The sequence below is a fragment of the Choloepus didactylus genome, chromosome 14, assembly GCF_015220235.1.
Source record: "Choloepus didactylus isolate mChoDid1 chromosome 14, mChoDid1.pri, whole genome shotgun sequence".
NCBI lineage: Eukaryota > Metazoa > Chordata > Mammalia > Pilosa > Megalonychidae > Choloepus > Choloepus didactylus.
Window position 1 is genome coordinate 23,150,669 of NC_051320.1, and position 23,621 is coordinate 23,174,289.

Genomic DNA, 23,621 nt, shown 5'->3' on the forward strand with positions numbered 1-23,621 from the left:
TGTGTGCTGCTAGTCCATCTCATTCCCTTTATAGCCAAATTTGTTGAAAATTTTCCATACTCATCCCCCCTTTTCTGGTCTCTTTTCACATTGCAATCAGAATTGCTCCTGGAGTTGCTGTCTGCAGCCTTTATTTATAGTTCTCTCCTGTTCCCTAGTCTTCTGCAGGAGCACACACTCATCCCATGCTTTTCTTTCTAGATCTCTGAGCCCTCTTCCATTACCTGCTTTGAAGGGTCCTCTTCTTTAACCTATTAAATGTTTCAGTTCCTAGGGGTGGTCCTAGGATCCTCTTTCCTCTGCTGCATTCTGTTCCTAAACCATCTTACTTCCATGGCTTTAGTTATTTGTATGCCTTCATCTCAACCACTTATATTTTCAGTCCAGACCTCTCTCTTATCAAGTTGAATTTCTAGAGAGAACTTCAAACCTGGCGTGTTTAAAATTGAACCCCTGCTGTGCTCCCTTTCTTAATGAAATGACGTCACTTGTTCATCTGGTTGTTCACATCAGAAATCTGACAGTTGTTCTCAGTTCTTGCCTCTTCCTTATTTCCATATTCGGCAAATAAGATCCTGTTGCATTTGTCTTCTAAATTTTCCCCATATCCAGATGTTCTTCTCTTGCTACTCTAATAGTACTCTTTTCCTAGCCACTGTCACTTTCTGTTTGGCCATGATAGTAGCTATTTTTCCTTTATCCGGTCTTGACTCTCCAATCCATTTTCCCATTACAACTATAGTTGTCTTTAAAAACACACTCACACACACCGATGTCCAGTTGTGACATTCCCCTACCTAACCTTATAACCCTAGAATAAAATCCAAAATTCTTAGTGTAGTCCCAATATGATATGGTCCCTGTTTACCTCTTCAGCTTCCCTTTGTGTGACAATCCCCATCCTTCCCTCTGCTGCAGTCATGTGGGACTCTCATTTTCTTGACGAAACTAGCTTCTTCGTCACATCAGGACATTTACATTCTGCCTGGAATGTTCTCCCCTCATCCTTTTTTTCCCCTGCGAACCTTTTCATTTGAAATAATTTCAAACTTACAAGACAGTTGCAAAAATAATATAAAATCTGTACAGAGAACTCCAACACTCTCCCCCTGGATACCCATGTCCACCAGTTTTAACATTTGCCACATTTGCTGTATCATTCTCTCTCTCCATCTATCTACTTGTCTGTGTATCTACTTTCTAAACATTGTTATGTTCCTTGAACACATACTATTTCCCTATACATTTCCTAAGAACAACAGTATTCACTTATGTAACCACCTTAAGTATAGTTATCAAGTTCAAGAAATTTAACATTGATACAAAGCTTATATCTATATTCCAATTTTTTCATATGTTCCAAAAATGTCCTTTTGAGCCTTTGCCTTTATTAAATCTAGTCAAGGATCAGGTATTGCATTTAATTGTCACCATCTCTTTACTTTTTTTAATTGTGGAAACATATACAACATAAACATTCCCATGTCACCCACTTCCAAGTGTACCATTCAATGGGTTTAATCTTATCCACAATGTTGCACTACTCTCACCACCATTCATTACCAGAATTTTCTCATCACCCCAAACAGAAACCCTATACTAATTATGCTTGACATCCTGAATTTATAATCTCGTTTGGTTTGATACCAAGTTAACTTGAGTAGCATGCATAAGCTGTGTTCCTGTACCACTCTATCCTCTACCTTTATGTAGTTTCTTCTCACACACACACAAAAAAGTATTTATACATTGAGTTCAAAAATCATTGATTTATCATTACTTTTTATGCGTCTGTGTTTTAGATACTGTAGGAAGTAAAAAGTGAATTACAAACCAAAAATACAGTAGTCCTGGCATTTACATTTACCCATGTCTCTGCCTTTACCAGAGATCTTTATTTCTTCTTGCAGCTTCAGTCTATTGTCTATTGTCCTTTCCTTTCAATTTGCAGAACTCTTTTTGGCATCTCCTGTAGGGCTGGTCTAGTGGTGATGAATTCCTTCAGCTTTTGTTTATCTGGGAGTGTCTCCCTCGTTTTTCAGAGACAGTTTTGCCTGTTATAGAGTTCTTGGTTTTCAGTTTTTTCCTTTCAAAACTTTAAATATATCATCCCACTGTTTTCTTGGTTTCTGGTGAGAAATAAGCACTTAATCTTATTGAGACTACCTTGTATGTAACACATTTCTTCTCTCTTGTGACATTCAAGATTCTCTCTTTATCTTTGGCATTTGACAGTTTGTGTCTTGGTATGTGTCTGTTTGGGTTTATCCTGTTTGAAGTTCATTGAGCTTGGATGTATATATTCATGTCTTTTATTAAATTTGGGAAGTTTTCAGCCATTATTTCTTCAAATGTTCTCTCTGCCCCTTTCTTTCTTTCTTCTCCTTCTGGGACTCCCACAATGTGTATATTTGTATGCTTGATAATGCCCCACAGGTCTTTAAGGCTCTGTTCACTTTTCTTTTTTCTTTTTTCTTTTTGCTCTGCAGACAGAAGTTCAATTGTCCTCTCTTCTAGTTCACTGCTTCTTTCTTCTGCCAGCTCCAATCTGCTGCCGAACCTCTCTAGGGAACTTTTTTTTTTATTTCTGTTACTGAGGTCTTCAGTTCTGTCTGGTTCCTTTTCATGATTTCTATCTCTTTGTATTCATCTGTCATTTTCCTGGTTTCTTTTACTTCTTTGTCCATGTTTTTCTTTAGCTCTTTGAACATGTTTAGGACCATTTCTTAAAGTCTTTGTCTCGTGTGCCCCAGGTCTGGTCCTTCTCTTTAATAGTTTCTCATCCTTTAACCTTTCATTGCAACCTAAACATTTTGGTATTTTAAGGTGTTCTCTCTGGAATTTAGATTCAGGTATTTGTTCCTTAAGCTTGATCCAGCTAGTGTTATGACAGAGATTTGTTGACTGCCAGGAGCTAACAAAACAAAAGGATAAAACACCTATCCTAGGATTTGCAAATTGGCCTGGGCATTTGCTATCCTTCAGAGTTTAGCTGTCCTAGTAATGAATTTAGAGAACTGCTGAATTCAAAACTGTAGGGTCCTCCTTGGTCTTGTCTTTGCTTGCATCTTTTCCTGAGCATGTGTGCATGGTCCTAAGAATTTCCCTGTTTACATAGATATGAATGTCCTCACTCACAGATGACACTCCTTTGCCCCAGCCAGTTGCAATTTTAACTGTTCTACAGCATTCTGTAGGACAGCTCTGTGAGCTGCCTCTAGGCACAGGAAAGTTCTGGGATGGCAGGCTTGAGACATGTCCGTTCAGGCTGCCTCCCAGAGAGACTGACACAGACATAAATATAACCTTAGTATGTATACAAAGGTTACTCTGCTCCCTCCAGAACTGGGACCAGGGACCTGGACTGGGAGCATGGTCCAGCTCCATGCTGAGCTGGTGAGTAGATGAGGAAGAGGCCAGGCAGGGTGCCGTGAGGTTTTTTGTTTATTCTTGTTTTTGTTTTTATTAGAGAAATTGTAGGGTTTATAGAAAAATCGTGCATAAGCCATGGGGTTTTCCTACTGTTTTTAAGTGACCTGTTTTCTTGATTCAGCTCTCACCCTGCTTCCCTTTAAGTATTTTCCTGAGCTTTGAGAAAGCTCTTTTTGTCAGTTCATGCTGGTTTTTCAAAGCTTCTGTTGGGCGACAGAGGCTTAGAGTGTCTCACTCTGCCATCTTGGTCAGGATAGGGCCCCTCCATTCTTTTTGTCTGGCTGATTCTTACTCATCTTTTGGATCTCTGGTCAGGCATCGCTTTCTTTAAGAAACCTTTCCCCAAACTAGATTAGATCCTGCTTTCTGTACTCCCTTGCAGGAAAAATATCTAGAAGTAATTTTGCCAATATTTGATAGTACCAACCCAGACTGGGATATTTTGGGGTGGTAGAGCTCAAAACCCTAGTAGAGCTAGGGTTTTACCTCTAGCCCACTGTGTAAAACTCTCTTGCCCTAACTTGGTCTTTACCTCACCTATTCAGGTAACAGTAGTTCTTCGAACCAGTGTAATGCTTTATTTTTTCAGGGTGCTTTTATTTTCATATTTTCCACTGATCCTTAAAGCAGCCCTGTGAAGTACATGGGGCAGAAATGCCAACCACATTTTACCTCTGAGGAAAGCATGAATATGAAGAGGATAACTTAGGTTTAGGTAGTTATTTCTGAGGCACCGGCGGTCTTTCCACTATACTGTTTTGCCACGTGAACAACAAAAACATGTATTTGAAAAGAATTATTGAGAGGCCAAAGTTGTAATGGTTTGGCTCCCTAAAATTTCTTCAGTGAGGACTTAATATGTTTTTCAGAATTAATTTAAAAAAACATATTTCTTTAATATTCTAGCTTGAAATTCAGAATCATCCTTTTTTTGAATCTCTAAGCTGGATTGACCTTGTGCAAAAGAAGATTCCACCACCATTTAATCCTAATGTGGTAAGTATATATCAAAACCTTTATTTGTAAAATAGAGTAACACAGAACCATAGCACATTATAATTTTAGCAGTAGATCTCAAACTCTAACTTGAATGAAATGGAGTCACTACCTAAATATTTGTGACATGTCATTTAGGGTTGTCTAGTACACCTAATAACTTTTCACAGAGGGCCAGTAAGATTATAGTTACATTAAGTTAATAAAAATATCTTCCAGCATAGTAATTATACAGTGTTTCCATGGAGCATGTTTAAGTAAGAGATGAACTCAATGGGTAAAAAGGGTGCAAATTGAAGTAACGATGAGGTATCATTTTTTCTTTTAATTTTAATAAAAATTTAAATGTAGCACACCCAAATATTTATTCCTTATTTTCCTGGATTCAGTCATACCCAAGATGGGAAACATATTTTGAATACAATAAACTGCTCCTCAACTGTCATGCATAAACCTGGAACATAGGCAAAGTATAAATAATGATTCCATATTTCAAACAAGGTATCATTTTTATACCTGACAAATCAACAACCACTAACGCATAGTGTTTTTTTCCCCTACATTGAAGTAAATCCACATACAGGCAAACATTATTAATTTAATGTAAATTGTTGGATCCTTTTTGGAAAACAGACTGTATACCCTTAAAAATATTTATGTTCACTTAACTTGTTAAATCTACTGATAGGAATATTTCACCTAAAGATAATTTTTTAATAACAGAAAGCTGCAACAATGTTGAAAAATTTTGGAAACAAATATATAAGCATCAGTAGGCCAATAGACATTAGTAACTACTGATGCTTTCTATGTACCAGACATTGTGATATACACTTTATATGTATTATAATACATATAATTACATAATGTAATACATAGTTTACTTTTCAAGTAGGGTACTAGGTTACTACTATTGCTATTTTATAAATGAGGGAATGGAAACTCACAGATGCCATATAACTGGATAAAAAGTAGAAGAGCCAGGATTTAAATCTCTGCCTGACTCCAAAGTCAGTATTCTTTCTATTATGCTATATTGCCTTTTCTGGTTAAGTAAATGATAATAAATATAAAAATGAGCAGAAACCTGGAAATTCTTTATAACATTAAATGAAAACATGGTAATTTTTCAACAGCTTTATTGATATTAGTTCATATACATATTATTCACCCATCTAAAGTGTCCAATTCTGTGGTTTCTTAGTATATTCAGATATCCGTAACCATTACTAAGTCAATTTTAGAACATTTTCATCACTCCCCTCACCCCTCAAAAAAAAAACCCTTTCACTTTAGTTATCAACTCCCTACCTCCCCAGGCCGGCCCCCATCCCCCCTGTCCTCCCAGCAAATCCTAGGTAACCACTAAATCTACTTTTTTTCTCTATAGATTTCCCCATTAGGGGCATTCAGACAAATGAAATCATATAATACATGGTCTTTTGTGTCTGGCTTCTTTGGCTTAGCATAATGTTTTCAAGTTTCATCCATATTGTAACATGTATCAGCACTTCATTTCTTTTCATGGAGAATTAATGTTCCATTTTATGGATATACCACAGTCTGTCTAAGTATTCAGCAATTGATGGACATTTCCACCTTTTGTCTATTTTGAATAATACTGCTATAAATATTCATATAAATGTTTTCATTTATCTTGGATAAATACCTAGGAATGGAATTGCTGGGTCGTATGATAACTCTGTATTTAATTATTTAAGGAACTGCCAGACTACTTTCAGTAATTACAGTTTTTGTTACTTATGGTTATAGCTGTAAAACTATGGAGAAGGACTGGAAGAAAACATAAACCAAGATAGATTGTGGTGGCTGGATCATAAAGTGATTTTTTTTTCTTTTATTTAAATGGGTTGGTGTTGCTGTGAAACATATTGTTAGAAATTTCAGGGTGCACAGTTATAGAGGGCACGGAGACCAGTCAACTTTCAGGCAGGAAAGGTTTATTCCCATAGCAGCAGGGTGGGTGTTGGAAAGAAAAGTGCCATCAGCATGGCAGGGGGTCTGAAGTAAAGCTTCAGCCCTCTCAAGACAAACGAGCTGTATTTATACTTTGCTTTTGTGGGTGGTGACTTGGTAAAGATGGACAGGGGTTTAGCTGATGGGTCTGTCAGGGTGGGAATTGGGAAGGAATGGCGTAGAGCCAATAGAGAAGTGAGTAGTGGGTTTTTCGGCCCTTTTAAAGTCTGGAATGTATATAGCTGGGAAGAGGGGTTTGGGGCAAGATGCAGTGGCCATAGCCTGTTATTCTGGCCACCAGAAAGTTTTATGTAAAAATGACTTGTCTAAAGTGCTCTTTGTGAAGGCCAGTATGTAAAGTGGAATTTTCCAACACATAGGGGATACTTTTTTAGTAAATTAGATCAAGATAAGGAAATGAGTTCAGGAAAGTATAATTTAATCTAGTCAGGCCTTGTTAAAGGCTAGATTCTGCGCAGAACTCATAGTTTGTATTAATAGATGTGATATTGTACACCTTTAGACATAACAATATTTCATGTATCTCGAACAAAAGTGACTGTTAAAGAAGTGATTTCATTAGAGGCAATTTTTGTCACATGGATTTTCTCACAAGGAACGGCTTAGTGTTCCAGTTTTCCCTGTTCTCTGCTCTGTTTGTAGTCCTTCCAGGCTGTGTCCTTGGCTTACAGTGTCTGCCCTGAATCCCTATCTGTCCACGTAGGTTAGACTTGATGACTTAAACATTTTAAGGATTCCCTTTCCCTTAGAGCAAAGGTAACCTCAGGCTTCAGGGATGGGCTTTAAGAGTGAATCACTTCCATTTCTATCCCAGTTTTTATTTGTGAATGCACTAAAAGGGGAAAGTCCATCACCTTTCATTGAATTTGTAAGGCAGGATTAAGAACCACTGTCTTAGAACCCAAGCAGCCACCGTGCTTCATTTGCCTTGGGCCTGGTCCCACTTAAGCCTCCGGCCAAGGATACCCTAGCCAAATGCTCCGTGCCATGATCTTCATAACAGAACAAGTCACCTCCCATAATTTTATTTATAACCCCATCATTCCTTCATCAGAAGGCTTCACTCACTCAGAACTGAAAAGCAGGGTGGGCAGGGCATTAAATAGAAGCTCAAATGCAAAATGCTCTCCTTGTGACCTACCAGAGCCACTTCCCTAAACTTAGAGGTGGTGATGGGTGGAGGGAAGGGGGGAGGGTTGCAGCATGGGTGATTAAAATTAACATAGATAATCACTCTGTTACATGATCCTTCCTCACTCCTGCCTCTCCCCCTCCCCCCCATTCAACAACAAGAAACCTTAATTGTTAGGAGGACAGACAACCTCACCTAGTAAAAAAATCCAGAAAGGAAAAGCAGAAAAATGTTTCAAAGGAAAGAATGACGTCTAAACTTGCCAGGAATAATTACAAAAATTCATAATGGGGACTAAATGAATGAAAGAAAAGCCATGATGAATAATAGTATAATTCTGATGTTTTAGGCTGGACCAGATGATATCAAGAACTTTGATGCAGCATTTACAGAAGAAACCGTTCCATACTCTGTGTGTGTGTCTTCTGACTACTCGATAGTGAACGCCAGCGTAATGGAAGCGGACGACGCATTCCTTGGTTTCTCTTATGCACCTCCTTCAGAAGACTTATTTTTGTGAAGAGTTTACCATTCAGAAAACATTAAATACACATAAACCTAGGGATGGGACTGATAATACTATTTTTGTGAATACATTAAAAGTACATCTAACTAGTGCCTCATTTTTACATGTCATGTTGAAAACTATGAAAAATGTATTTTCTGCTGTATGCAAGAAAATAGGGCATTTCAAAGAGCTAAGTTTTTGAATTAAAATTTGTATACTTGTTTATTAAGCTTATTTTTAAACAGAAACTTTAAAAGCTATTGTTCTTAGCATTAACCTATTTTAAAGAAAACATTTTTGCTATTGACTGTTTTTTTCCCTCTAAGTTTACACTAACATCTACCCAAAATAGACTGTTGTTCAACATTCTATTTCAGTTCACTTAACATATTCTAATGCCTTTGTAGCTATCCACTATGACTTGTTTTCAGATCAAAACTATGCAATTGGTACAATGGTTGTTAAAGAAGAAACCATATCTTTCCGGATTAAATCACTGTTTGAAATAATCAGTTCTTGCATTTTCATCAGGATTAAAATATAAAGGCATAGTTAACACATTGGCTGCTAGCTAAAACTTTGAATAACCATTTATTCTGCAGATCATTTAAGATTTAACAAAAGGAAATCCTCTACTTTTGAAAAGCCAGTTCAAAATTGTGAATTATTTTTCCTCTGGAGGAAAAGAAGTTTAGTAGTTAGAAAGTTAAAGTATTCCCAAATATCTGAAGGGTAACAAAGTGTTGCTGGATTTTTTTTTTTTTTTTAGGTGGTGCCAAAAATAAATGTATTTGCGTCATGTATTTATATTACAAGTATATTCTATTTATTTTCACGTTGTTAGTTTTTGGTCTTTTGAATGTTTGTGCACTGTTAAGTAGGACTAAATCTTGGCATTTGCTTTTGCAAATAGCTGTTTCAAAACTGTCTTCCTACTTGGCTGATAAGTTAAAAAATATTAGAGATTTTTAATTGGGAATTAAAAGTGGGATATCAAATTCTGGGTCAATGTAAATGTATATAGTTTCATTACTATCTAACAAAGTTAAAAATAATTCAGGCAGATGCATATTTAGTACCTTACCTATTTAGAAAAAGTACAGGAAACTGATCCTAAAATTGTAGCATATCAACTAACTTGTGCATTTGTAATTTTAAAAGAGAATAGCTACAGAAAAACTAAATAATGCTTAATCCTGATGCTCAGTTTGTGCAGAAGTTTTTCAAGTCACAGGAAACATGATTGTGAAAGGGTTTAGTGACCCAGTTTAGATGCTCCAAGAACAAACATTCCTTCGATGTATTTTTCTAGAGAAAGAATCACAACAGTATTTTACACCAATCCTCTTTGGCTTAAAAAATGATCAGCAGAAAGGGGCTGTGGGAAGGGGGAGGGAGGGAATGCTTTTGTCAGATTAATACACCAATACACTGAATCTTCCTTCAGAGGTAAGACTTTAATATCTACACTGTAAATATTTGGTTTATTTGGCACTACTGTAAATTCTGCTTTTACACAAAGCTCTGTTTATTATAGAACAAAATAAAAACTGTAGCCTCTTATATGTTTTTTCTTTACGCAGCCACTACTTAATTCAACTGCCAAAACTGAAAGTGCAATATTGTATATTTTTAAGAACAAATTTAAAATAAAATTTTGATGTTTCTTACATCACAAGAAATGCAAATCTATATAGCATAATAAAACTTGAAATAAGATTAATGGTCATCTAATTCTTGTCATTATTTGAAGTAAAATTTGGTGATGGATACAATAATCATTATAAAAAAATAATTTGTGTGTGTGAGGGAGAGGTGTAAAATTTTAACAGAAAACATGTAGATATGCATGCAAATTACTAGATTATCATAGGTTGTGGACATTTTTAATATCCAGGGAACAAAATGTCTTCCAAGTTTCAAGTTTATCTTTTCTCTCGTATTATGCTATGTCTTTTAGAGCTGCTTATGCCCTTTCAATAGCTGAACCATTTCATGAATATTACCAAAATCAACTCACAAGTCTAAATGATGATTCTATAACATTCTTCATATTATCCATACCTCTTACTTTATCACATAAGAGCACAGGGCAGACAATTATAAAATTTGTTTGGCCCACCTGGGAGAGGTGCTCAGTGATACAGACATTGGCAGCAGGTGTTATGCATCAAGTTTTAATATGCAACATTAATTTTGAATTTAATAAATTTACAAAGAATGCCAACAAGCACTATTTGGGTATAATTTCAGCAATGGTAAATATTTGGTGGCCTAAATATTCTAAATTTTTATCACTAAAAATTTTATTAATATTTTTATCATACCTCTAACTGGTATTGCAATTATCCATAGACATAATGATATTGCAAAACTTTGCAAAGATAATTCTGTGAGTCAGGCTTTTGTATGTATCATATACTATATGAAAAGGGGGAGTGTGTATGCCGGCTTATTTTTGTTTATACTGGAATGATTTTTCAATAGGGTGTGTTAAAAATTTATAATTTATCATACGTGCAGTTTGAAAGTTAGCTCTGTATTTTTGAAGTGGAATTTTCTGTGTCTAAAGGCTATTTTTAATTTTTGTTGGTTTTTGCAAATTCTTCCATATTCCAAGGTGATTGTTCACAAACCGTAAAGTGTGCATAGGTGGCTTCCAGGTAGCTTGAGTGCCCTGAAACAATATGCTGTTTTGTGTATAAATGACACTGACTTGGGGGAAAGGGAGAGGGATAACAGTGCTTCATAGCTTTGTCCAGGTGCTCAAAAGGTTCACTGCTATAAAAAACTCAGGGTTCTTTGCCCCTTTTCTTTTCCTTTACTCAACTAATTTTTAAAAATAAATTGCCCTCCAACTTACCTGATAGCATTACAATTTGAGATTTATCTCATCCATTTTGCATTTGTGGTGTCCTGCCAATATTGTATAATTATCTATTTGCAATCCTTTAGTAGTTAAAAGAACCTCTACACAGAAGTGTTTCTTATTTCAGTGTTTCTTTATATTATGTCCATTTTTACAGTGGCCATTAAGCCGGAAAGAAAAATAAAATTTTTAGCTGTTTAAAAATGTAACTTTTCTGTAATTTATCCAAAGTCAAGACAATAGGGAGTAATTTAAAGGAACATTGCACCTAGGGAAAAAAAAAACTAGGAAATTATAAATTGAAAATGATATTTATAACAGTGACTTAGCCAATTAAAGGATCCTATGATGAAAAATAATTTGCACATATTTGTACAGAGATTGATAGGTCACCACATGAATCTTAAGGAAATAGTTGAAACCAAAGGTTTATATCATTCTAGATAACCCTGCTTATGAAGAACCAGACACAATGGGTGATGTTATAAATCTTGCATTCAGTTTACAGGAATGTATGTCCTAGGTAATCATGGATTTTTTTCCTAATATATTTTCAGCATTATTTTCTTTATTAGGGAGCAGAGATGACAACTTCAATTTTAGTTAAATCTTTGTAGGAATGTCTACACTGAGTTGTCAATATTTAAATGTACTTAACTCTTGGAATCCAGAAGGTTTATACAGAGTGAAATTGACCCATTCGAATAGTCAGATTTGATCTCAAAATGTTAGATTTTTTTTTCAATTATTTCCATATAGCAGTTAAGATAGCTTTGTTGCATTGGATTTTTCTCTTGTCCCTTAATGACAATAAATAAAGATGCAAAAATTAACAGCTTACTTTGTTAATGACACATTGATGTTGAACTCTAACACTTACTTACTTTAGTATGATAGCTCCTAGCAAGATACATCAGACTCCAAAAACAAAATTCAAAGAAACTTGACATTTAAGATCTATACATTCTCTTATATTTAAGTAAATTATACCTCAATGAAAAATATTAAAAGATCAAAAGAAAATCAGCTATAAAAAAGGCAAGAATAAAAAAAAAATCATTCATGATCTTACACCTTAAGAAAGAAATATTACCAGATTACATATAAAAGGCTGAGCATTTTGAAGCAAAGGGAAAATTAAAGGTAGGACGGGCAGAAAATAATGTAACCCAGGTGAGGAAAATGTATAAAAATGCATAACAACAGGTCCTGTATAGTTGCTGGAAGTGAGTCAAAAAACTGAGGAGAGACAGAGGGACTTGGTTTACATAAGACAGTTCTCTTCCACTCCACTGTATGCTGATTTTTAAAAAGTTAAGATGAACCTATCAGAAAGTATTCAATTTTATAGTGCAGTACAACCAATGTTCTGTGTGAATGTACCTAAATTAATGTTGCTTCTTGCATGACATTTGTTTTGCATATAGAGTATCTACTTAAAATTTCAACCCACTCCAAGTGTCTAAATCTCGACCTACCTCTGAAAATTTGTTTCTAACATTCATTGATATCCTGTCATAATAAAGTGCTTTAAGTATTTCTTAATAAAATATTGACTCTAGATGACACCATTTTTGAGGAGCTTGCAAAGTGTGATAATTATAAATTGGTTTTAAATTCTATTCTCATGTCTAATATTTTAAAGGATATATTAAATACCGTCATAAGTGGTAAATTGGCCACAAGAAACCAATTAGAAGATTTTACTGGACTAGGTTGATATGAAAATCCATTATTACTTTAGTACTGATTTAATTAACTGATTAATGAAAAACCTGAAATACAAGTATACTGCCTTGAAGAATTGATTCTACCACAAAGTATAAGGCCTATCACCAGACCATAGCCTATTCCTTCCCATCTAGAATAGTATGAAAATACATTTTATTTATACATCATTAGTTCATGGCCACAAAATCACAATACAAGAAAATGTGGACTATTCCTTTGCTGTGGAAAATTGATTTCTACTCTGGGAGAGCATTTTTTTTCTCACCTCACAGGTAATATAGATATAGTTCCCCCGGAGAAACCGAGTCTGAGTAGTTTTGTCACCCTGTTAACAATTGAAAATGATAGTCTCAATTGCTTTTCCATGGAAAATTTTCCTACCCTCCTCTCCTCCACTTCTCCCAGGCAACAGAACAGGACTGAAAACTACAAAATAATGCTAACTGGGGAGGGTTCAGAACAAAGATTTTTTTTTTGTAATAGCTTTATTGAGATACAATTCACATATATTACATTCGTTCAAAGTGTACAATTCATTGGCTTTTATTGTAATTCACCAACCCCACAATTAGTTTTAGAACATTTTTATCACTCTAAAAAGAAACCCTGTACCCTCCCCATTTCCTCCCAAACCCTTCCCACACCATCCCTTGGCAACCACTAATATGGTTTCTACTCTATAGTTCTCTTCTAGACTTTTCGTGTAAATGAAATCACACAATATATGACCTTTATCTTTCACTTAACATACTGTTATCAAGGTCCATCTATGTCATAATATCAGTTCTTCATTCCTTTTTTTTTTTTTTTTGGCCAAATAATATTCAATTGTATGGAAATACATTTTATTTATCCATCATTAGTTGATGGACATTTGGGTTGTTCCTATTTTTTGGCTATTATGAATAATGCTAAGAACATGTGTGTACCAGTTTGGTTTTGGATTTTGATATGTGTGTTTTTGGTTTGTTTTTGCTTAACAATTTTGTTTGTCCACAATTCTGCCTAGGCCAGAACTCACACACAATCACTTTTGCCATATTCTATCATTTACAGCAGGTCACAGGTCCAGCCCAGATTCAAGGGGAGGAGATAACACAATACTGTGAAAACTGGGAGGCATGGTTCATTGTGGGCCGCCAAAATAAGTGAACCCACAGAGTCTGAACCTTGGACTGTATAGAATGGAATGGCATCAGCACATCCTAGATGGTAGCTGAAACCATTGGGTGGCATCACTCTGTAGGAATGTGGATTGGTAAGAACAGAAACAGTGCCTATGAACCTTGCAAACACACGAGACTGGTGTCTTGAGTGGTGTGATTTTCCTCGTTTATCAGAAGCCCTTAACAGTGTTTCTTCGTCAACATTCATCTCAGTATTTTGTGGGGATTTCGTTGCTAATCCTGTTTTTTGACCATCATCTTAGTATTCACCAGTTTAATGGTAATGATGACTGGTCTAGCAAGAACTCCAGTTACGAAGTTTTTACATTTTAATTATTTGCTCTGGTTAAATCTGGCTAGAGGCACTAACCTAATTTGTCTAGCTTCTGCATCAGAGAATCCCTGAATGAGGGAGTCAGTGAAAAAAAGATCTCCCATGCAAGGACCTTTCCCAAAGCTAGATAACCTTTGGGGAAAAAAAAATTTTTAGGGCAGTTGTAGGTTTACAGAAAAATCATGTACTAAGTACAGTTTCCATATAGGTTCCCCCACCCCCGCCTCACAGTTTTCCCTATTATTAACATTTTGCATTGTTGTGATAACTTTGTTACAATTGATGAAACAATATTATTATAATTATACATTAATTATAGCCCATAGTTTACATTAGGGTTCACTCTTTGTGTTGTACAGCTCTATGTTGTTGTTTTCTGGTAACTTAAGTACTACCTAAGATTTCCCATTTTATCCACTTTCAAATATACAATTCACTGATGTTACATTCGTACTTTTGCCTCCATCACCCCATTGCCAAAACTTTTCCATCACTCCAAACAGAAACTCTGTACCAATTAAACATTAACGCCCCGTTCCCAACCCCACCCAGCCATCTGTATTCTAGTTTCTGACTTTATGAATTTGCACATTCTGCTTGTTTCATATCGGTGATATAACACAATATTTATCCTTTTGTTTCCGGCTTATTTCACACCACATCTTCAAGGTCGATCCATGTTGTAGCTAGCATGCATCAGAACTCCATTCCTTCTCATGGCCGAATAATACTCCATTGTGTGTATAAACCACATTTTGTTTACCCATTCATCTGCTGATGGACACTTGGGTTGCTTCCACCTTTTAGCAATTGTGAATAATGCCACTGTGGACATCAGTGTGCAAATATCTGTTTGAGACCCTGCTTTCAATTCTTTTGTATCCAGGCATGGGATGGCCAGGTCATATAATTCTACATTTAACTTTCTGAGGAATTTCCAAACTGTTTTCCACAGTGACTGTACCATTTCCATTTCCAACAGAGTGTTCTCATTTCTCCACAACCTCTCCAAAACTTATCTTCTCTTTTTTTAAATAGTAGGCATTCTAGTAGGTATGAAATGGTATCTCATGGTTTTGATTTGCATTTCCCTGATGGCTAATGACATTGAGCATGTTTTCATGTGTTTATTGGCCATTTGTATAGCTTGTATGGAGAAACAGCAATTCAAATCTTTTTGCCATTTTTTAATTAGGTTGTTTGTCTTTTTGTTAAGTTTTAAGAATTGTTTATCTAATCTAGATATTAAGCCCTTATCAGACATCAGATATATGTTTTCCAAACATTTTCTCCCATCCTGTAAATTGTCTGTTTACTTTTTTGATAAAGTGCTTTCAGGCAGTGTACAAGTTTTTGTATGACATGTGCTTTCATTTCTCTTGGGTATATACCTAGGAATGGTATTGAAACCGCCCAGAACCAGTTAGCATTTTCGCTTATCTGTAACTTTTCTCCTTAAGCTTGTTTTTCAGGCAGCCAACCAAAAGGTTTATAACCTGAGCATGCTGAGATATATGGACTGCATCCTTAGATGACCTCCAAAACACCGGGAGCAAAAAATCATCTCCCCTTGGAACCACAGTTGTGTGAATCGACAATCGTTGGAAGCAAATCCAATGCGAGGTCCTTCTACAAGGGAAATCGGTCTGGGGCCTGCCTGCCTCACCATACATGGACAAATCTGTACCTAACCAAACCACACCAAGCTAACCTTCTATCCCAATAAAATAGAACACCCACTTCCTATCCCAGTTAAGTCTTTCTTAGCCCTAAATTTGGGAAGACAGATTTGAGACTTGACTCCCTTTTCTTTGTTGGTCGATCTCACAATTAAGCTTTCTTTTCTCAAAATCCCCGGGTTATACGATTGATTCTTGTGCTCGTCAGGCAGCGAGCCCTAATAATAAGGAAACCTTATGATTAACTTTCTGAGGAACAGCCAGAGTGGTTTTCAAAGCGGCCACACGTGTTAGTGTACATTTCCACCAGCAGAATTTTTAAGTTTTTTAAACAACATTGACACTTTTAGTGGCCCTATTTTTTGCCTTGCATCAGGGAGCAAGCGGGAAATAAATGAGCGGGAACAGATCGCCCTCATTCCCCAAGTTGACGGGAGGACGGAACTTCCCAGCAGCCTCAGCGGGGCGTCCCAACGGCCGGCCTAAAAGAGCGCGCATGCGCGAGGGCCCTGCCGCAGGCATCTGGGAGGCGGAGCGCGCGGAAGTTCGAGCCGGGTGAGTGCGAGGCGGTGAGCGACCTGCATGTTGCGGAACCTGGGCTCCGCCGCAGGAAGGTTCCACGAGGCGTGGGTGTGTCCCGGACCGAAGGTGCGAGGCCTGACCCACTCTCATTCACGTTGGCCGTGAGGAATTCATCCCTCCTGCTTCGTCCTCTCACAAGTTGGTCCTGACAGAGCAAGGAGTGAAGAAAAGATCGGCGCCCGTCCCAAGTGAATCAACACGTGGGTTATCTTAGGCTAGGGGAAGACTTGCAAAAGTTTATCTCCTTTATCTTGCTTGACGCTTTTTCACAGGCTTCCATGTCTCTTCTTCCACTTTTCCCATGCTTCACTCGGCCCTAACGGGTATATCCATCCAGGAGTCCCAAGAGCCAGTCAAAGTCAGTAGATCACAAAGAAACATTTCCTTAGAGCAGCAGCAGCATCCATCACACCCATATAAAAAACCCAGTTATCTTTTGACTTTCTTCTTCCCTAAGCTGTACAGGCTAGTCACCAGGTCCAGTGTGAAATCTTTGGAAGATTTCATCGCCTGCATACCATGCCGTTCCATTCCTAGTGCCGGGTTCGGGCATCGGTCCCTGGGGACTAATTACCAACTCTTCCCCTATTTTAATCCGTTTCCACACGGACGGCAAGCATTGAGTTTCAAAATAAAAATCTGACCATGTTACTCCTCTGTTAAAACAAACTTTTATGCCTTCCCTTTGCCTATATACACTCGTGAACTTAAAAGCTTTCATAATCTGACCTCACCCAACCATTTTGTTATTGCTAACCTCCCTTCACTCAACTCCAGAAATATTAAGTGTAATGAAGCAGAGATGTTATGTCCTGAACTCAACATGCATTTGTACGTTCGAACACAGAGAAATAAACTTGGAAGCTTCACCCCAATTAAACACTGAAAAAGAGCAGTTTCACTGACTTGCTTTGGAAAATGGTCTGAACCCGGGAGTGGAGGTGTGGATCCAGTACAGCAGGACTGATAACTGGATGAAGCAGTACTAATAGCAGCGACATCTCTATGTCTGAAAAACTTTCTCCTTCTCTTCACTTCTCCCTCCAATTAGTGAAATGTTATCATGTGTCAAATGTCACTTTTAAAGTAGCATCCATAGCTTCTACTCCATGACTCTCCACCATGTTCAATCAAAAATCCTAAAACTAAAGCTTTAGAAAATATTAACATGACCACTACATAAAGATGACTCCAAATTTTGTGAAATATTTCACATCTGTTGTTCCTTCTGTGCATCTAGTATGTTCATATTTATACTATAGCACTTGTGTTGTAATTGTGTACATATCTGTCGTCCCTCCCTGGACTCTTTCTGAAAGTTGAGAAACATATTTTACCCAACTTTGTATCCCCAGCACCTAAGACAGACTCTGGTATCCATTAAATAGTAGATGTCTGAGAAGTTTTTGATAATAAATGTATTAGTTATTATTTCTGACTTCTCTAAATTAGTAACTCCCTGAAGACACGATCCAATCTTAATCATTTTATCCCTAACACCTAATACAATTACTGGCATATATTGTTTTAATTAATGTTTGTTCTTTTGAAATGGTTTTTACATCTTCCACTTCCTACTCATTTACTGTGGTTTAATGTTTTAAGTTAGTGACTGACAACAGTTAAAGCTGGAAAGGGTCTTAATCATCTAATACAATGCCTTCGTTTCCTACAGATGAAGATACTGATCCAAGAAAGGTCAGGTGATTGTCTCAAGCAACTGGGAAATTCTGGGTCTAGAACCGAGTTCTCAGATTTCCTCTGTTAGTACTCATTCTACTACACTGTTACTTAGACTGAATTCATGAAACAATTTTTACCACTTTCGTTTCTTAAACAATGCCTGGCAAACGAGCCTCATCATCTGATACTGTTTATTTCAACAAGCATTTTTTTTGGAGTACCTACTCTAAAGAGACATTTAAGGCTCCTGTTCATAGGTTTGCTATCTTGTGGAGGATTTCATAACCTACTGTTGGCAAAAAAATGTTATTTGGCAAAAGAAAACAAAGTTTTATTTCCCTTTGTGTGGGAAGTTTTTAAAGTTAGAAATGTTACCTAGTTTTATTTCACTCTCAATTTTAATAGTCTGTAAAGTTTTACCAGGGATCTTCAAAAGTAAAATTTACTTTTTTTTATTTCTAGGTTTACTCAACCTTTCTGTGAGTTTCGCCATCTGTAGTCTTTACCAGCAACTGTGGTTTCATCGGTTAGTAACAGAGAAGAATCATTAAGTAGCTGATAATGTCCAACCTAAAAATGAAAGAGGCAGCCCTTATCTATCTTGACAGAAGTGGAGGTCTCCAAAAATTTATAGATGATTGCAAGTATTATAATGGTATGTTCAACAAAGAAGACATTATTTTAGAAATTTTTAAATTAATTCCCTCATATGAGTATAATGATTTTTACATTTGTATATTTTTACAGATTCAAAACAAAGTTTTGCTGTCTATCGATTCAATATTTTAATAAATCCCTCTGATGTTGTTGAACTGGATGCTGAACTTGGAAATCACATTTTACACCAGCCTTTGAAGGCTGCTCAAGTTTTTCAATCAGTAAGTTATAGAAAGAAATAATTTTATGTCATTTGGAATTTTTGTTAACTTTCTTGTTTGTTTTTGAAATCACAGGTCTGTTTTATTGCTGTTAAGACTCTTTCATTAATTGGGCAATTGCAGATTGAAACTCAAGTAAGTGTTAATTAAATTTAATAAAGAACACTAAGTTATAATAATTTCAAAGTGACTCATAAATAAATGTTTTTATATTCATAGATTTATTTTTATTGAGGTGAAATTCATATAACATAAAATTGTTTTAAAGTAAACAATTCAGTGGCATTTAATACATTCACAATGTTGTGTAACCATCTCTATCTAGTTCCAAAACATTTTCCTTCTTTCTGAATAAAACTCCATTCCCATGAGCAGTCACTCCTCATTCCCTCCTTCCCCCAGCCCATGGCAGAATCCAATCTGCTTTCTTTCTCTATGTATTTACCTATTCTGGATATTTCATGGACTCATACGGTATGTGACCTTTTGTGTCTGACTTCTTTCACTTAGCATAATAATTCTGAGGGTCATCCTTGTAGCATGTAACAGTACTTCTTTCCTTTTGATGCTGAATAATGTTCTACTGTATGTATATGCCACAGTTAAGCCATCTGTTGATAGATCTTTGGGTTGTTTCCGCCTTTTGGCTATTGCTGCCATGAATATTCACATTCAGGTATTTGTTTGAACCTGTTTCCAATTCTCTGGAGTATATACCTAGTACTGGAATTGCTGGGTCATATGGTAATTCCACATTTACCTTGTTGAGAAGTCATCAAACTGTTTTCCACGGCAGCTGTACCACTTTATTTTCCCATCAGCAATTACTAGAGTTCCAATTTCTCCACACCTTGGCAACACTTGATATTTTCTGTTTTTTGATAATATCTGTCTAGTGAGTATGAAGTACTATCTCATTGTGTTTTTGATTTGTATTTCCTTGATGATAAAAAATGCTGAACATCTTTTCACGTGCTTGTTTGCCATTTGTAATCTTCTTTGAAGAAATGTCTATTCAAATTCTTTGTGCATTTTTTAGTTGGGTTGTCTTTTTGTTGTCAAGTTGTAATAGTTCTTTATATATTCTGAGTTCTAGACCCTTATCAGATATATGATTTGCAAATATTTTCTCCTATTCTGTATGTTGCCTTTTCACTTTTTCCATAATAATGTCCTTTGATACACAAAAGTTTTTCATTTTGATAAAATCCAATTTATCTATTTTTTTTCTTTTTAAAGCTTTTGGTGTCATATCTAAGAAACTATTGTCAAAGCCAAGGTCATTAAAATTTACCCGTGTCTTCTTCTAAGACTTTTGTAATTTTATCTCTTATATTTAGGCCACTGATATGTTTTAAGTTAATTTTTTTTATATGGTGTGAGATAGGGGTGCACTTTCATTCTTTTGCATGTGGAAATTCAGTTGTCCCAGCTCCGTTTGTTGAAGAGACTATTATTTCCCCAAGTGTATAGTGTTGGCACGTATGTTAGTTTGTCAAGGCTGCTATGACAAATACAAAAATGAGTTGGCTTGAGCAACAGGAATTTATTGTCTCACACTTTTGGAGGTGAGAAGTCCAACATTAAAGAACTGTTTTTCTGAAGGCTGTAGAGTACTTTCTGTTGTCCCACTTTTAGTAATGCCACACATTTGAGTAATAAGTTCAGATGATATCAGTCTGATATCTCCATTATACAGTTCCCTTTCAACTTTCACCTAATGGTTTTAGTAACCACTGATGATCTTTGCCTAGACCCATTATTTCATTAGGAATTGCAAAATTATGATTTTCTAATTCTGGCATTCTCTCTGAATTTATTAGCTGGGATTATTCTGTAAGAGAAACTTTCCCTCCTCAACTATTTGGTTATCCTGAAATACAATTCATATAGAAAAAGCAGGGTAAATATTTGATTCTTTCCCTTTATCAATTCCTAGAGAGTAATGAATTGAAATCATAGCATCCTCCAATAATGACCCATAATACTGTTTTTTGCTTTTCCTTTTAAAAATATCATTAGGGGCTAATGAACCTTGATATATCTGATATGTTTCCATAAATTACCATCATTCTTTTTGATACTTAGTTTATCCTACCTTTGGCCATTGAAAGTCCCTTGTTTGCTCACCTGTCCTTTTGACACAACCCCATTAGTTTTTTATAGCTCCCTTGGTTTCTGCCATAATGTCCCAGGTCTATCTGGTTTATTTTCTGCACCAGACCTGGGATCAGCCATTTCCCCTAAGGAACCCTGGTTTCTTTCAGTGAGAAATGATCTTTAAAGATCACAATTTGGGCAATAGGAATGTTCTTTACTACTGGGTTGTTATTATTTTATAAACTTTTTAGTGGGTATAAAGGAAATGTGTGTTTTTTAGAGGGAAAAAATGAGTTCATAATGATATTTCCAATTAAAGTGTAAGATTATAAGGTTTTTACTTTTTCAGTTTTCTACTTGAATTTTTCTCTTATGCTTAAAATTTTGGTTCCTAACAACGCTAACAAATAATTTACTCAATTTACTCTATGATATCATTGTTATGCAAGTCCAGATGGAACTGCAATTTTTATTAATACAATTTTTATTTTCTTATTAGATTAATATAGTGCTGAAATTAACACATTTACCTCCTCTGCCAAGTTATGATCTTGATCTTTGTAAGTTTCCATTTGATTATACATCTCAGAGGTTTTATATGATGCAAGGAATTGTGATTGCAATGACGACTGTCACCAAATATACACAGGGTGCAAGATTCCTTTGTTCAGATGAAGCATGCCCTCTTTCAGAAGGTAAATATTAAAATGAAAATTAAAACATTGTTCAATCCTAAATAATATTTATGATTAGTTATGATATGTTCACAGAATGAAAAGAATGGAATAAAGTTTGGTATGTCCCAATGCTTATAAGTTTCCTTGTCATCTTGAAATTTATTCTTTTTTCCCCCCACTTAATAACAAGTGCTCCTGTAGTGCCAAACTACCCCATTCTTCTCACACATTGTTTTTTCAGTGAGTTTTGACTCATGCCCTTCTCTCTCCATGTAATGTCCTTTCCCAAACTTTTGGTTTAACTTCAGTTCAGTCCTTCTACAGGAAATCTCCATTTATTCCCATCTCTCACTGGTTAGAGACATCTAGATGTGTATTTTCTCTTCCCTCTCAACACCCTGGAAGTGAATACCTGGGTCATTATACTTACATAATGAAGTTATCTGTGTAAGCATCCATATCCCCAGTGCCTTAGCACAGTGCCTGGCAAGAAAGAGGCATGCAATAAATGTTAATTGAACTGCTCTGAACCTACACACGAAGCTGAGTTAATTATACTTTGAAATAAACTGATTTTAGAGGAATAAAAATGAATGGCTAAATCTGGTTGCAAATTTGGCTTACCTTTGTTTTATTTCAGGGTTTCGGTATATAAGAGTGCATGTGCCTGGTGCTACAGAATCTGCAACAGTAAGAAATGACTTCTTGTGTAATCTATGTGCTTCTTCACTTCAAGAAGATAGAAAATTTAGAGTACTTGGTGGTAAAAATTTATTTTACAATTTTTAAAATAATGTCTGATATTTTAATGTGGAAATTAAATTGAATATATATTCTAGTAACTAATTCTTTTTTTTTGCTCTTTCCGTTAAGATAAACAGATAGTTGAAGTAATTACCTCAAAGGCACTTGATGCTTTTCGAGGATATTCTAACAGCCAACCATTTAGGTTTCAATCCTTCACAATTTTCCTAAGAGGTAAGTTGTGTTTGAACTCAAATTGATCTTTGATCTTCTTTGACTTGTTTGTACTTACATATTATAGAATGATACCTCTGTAATCTGGTATTTAAGAATCATAAGTCGTCTTATTCTTGAAAATTTTAAAAAAGAATCATATTTAGTTAATCTTTCATCATTCAATCATTCATACAACATTCACTTAAAAAAAAATCAGTTCCTGCTATGACCCAAGCACTATGCCAAGTCTTGGGGTCACGTTCATTATAAATGATCTCTAATTATTCCATGTTGTGTAAATATTGCAGTTACTGTGTTAGAATATAAGTGTCACAAGGATAGGGACTTTGATTTTCTACTGCACATAAAAACTCAATATTTTTTAAGTGAGTGAATGAACACTGACATATGGTTAACAGTTGAGAATTGCTTGGGTAAGGAGCTGTGAGTAGATGCGGTCTGCCATGAAAGAAGAAATCATTATCAGTATCATTCACACAGGAAGAAGTGAGTCTTATCTTCATTGAGAAACCAGAGCGGTGAAAAGGATGGGGCTCAGCCTCTTGCTTTTAGCTAAAGTTAGAAGAATTAAATTGTTCAGAAGAAGGTATCTTGGGTATCAACCATGTGGAGAAAACCCAGGAGTTACAAAAGTAGAGACTCACACAAGAACTCTTTTCCCATGGTCTGAGAAAGTTGAGGCAGGCATGTAAATGCAGATGATAATTAGTAATTGTTGTATAGCAATTACTCTGTCAGGTTCTTTCACATGTATTAACTCATTTAGTCACAGAAAATTTATAAAGTATGTTCTATGCTTATCTCTAGTTTATAATTAGGAATCTGTGGCCCAGAGAGGTTAAATAACTTGCTAGCTAGTAAGTGGCAGAACCAGG

The 23,621-nt window shown here is 35.9% G+C and overlaps 2 protein-coding genes across 8 annotated transcripts in view; both read left to right on the forward strand.

Annotated features, from left to right (window-relative positions):
- Positions 1 to 8,715, forward strand: part of SGK3 (serum/glucocorticoid regulated kinase family member 3) — a 142,984-nt gene extending 134,269 nt beyond the window's left edge. For all 7 annotated transcript variants that reach the window (XM_037803490.1, XM_037803489.1, XM_037803491.1 and 4 more), the window contains 2 exons: positions 4,339 to 4,428; positions 7,908 to 8,715. In XM_037803490.1, coding sequence (XP_037659418.1) covers positions 4,339 to 4,428; positions 7,908 to 8,078 — 261 coding nt within the window. In that variant the 3' untranslated portion in view covers positions 8,079 to 8,715. The remainder of the gene's footprint in view (positions 1 to 4,338; positions 4,429 to 7,907) is intronic.
- A 9,956-nt stretch (positions 8,716 to 18,671) lies between these two features.
- Positions 18,672 to 23,621, forward strand: part of MCMDC2 (minichromosome maintenance domain containing 2) — a 45,525-nt gene continuing 40,575 nt past the window's right edge. Inside the window, exons 1-6 of the mRNA XM_037803294.1 lie at positions 18,672 to 18,765; positions 18,858 to 18,988; positions 19,064 to 19,123; positions 21,588 to 21,783; positions 22,406 to 22,528; positions 22,639 to 22,743. Coding sequence (XP_037659222.1) covers positions 18,672 to 18,765; positions 18,858 to 18,988; positions 19,064 to 19,123; positions 21,588 to 21,783; positions 22,406 to 22,528; positions 22,639 to 22,743 — 709 coding nt within the window. The remainder of the gene's footprint in view (positions 18,766 to 18,857; positions 18,989 to 19,063; positions 19,124 to 21,587; positions 21,784 to 22,405; positions 22,529 to 22,638; positions 22,744 to 23,621) is intronic.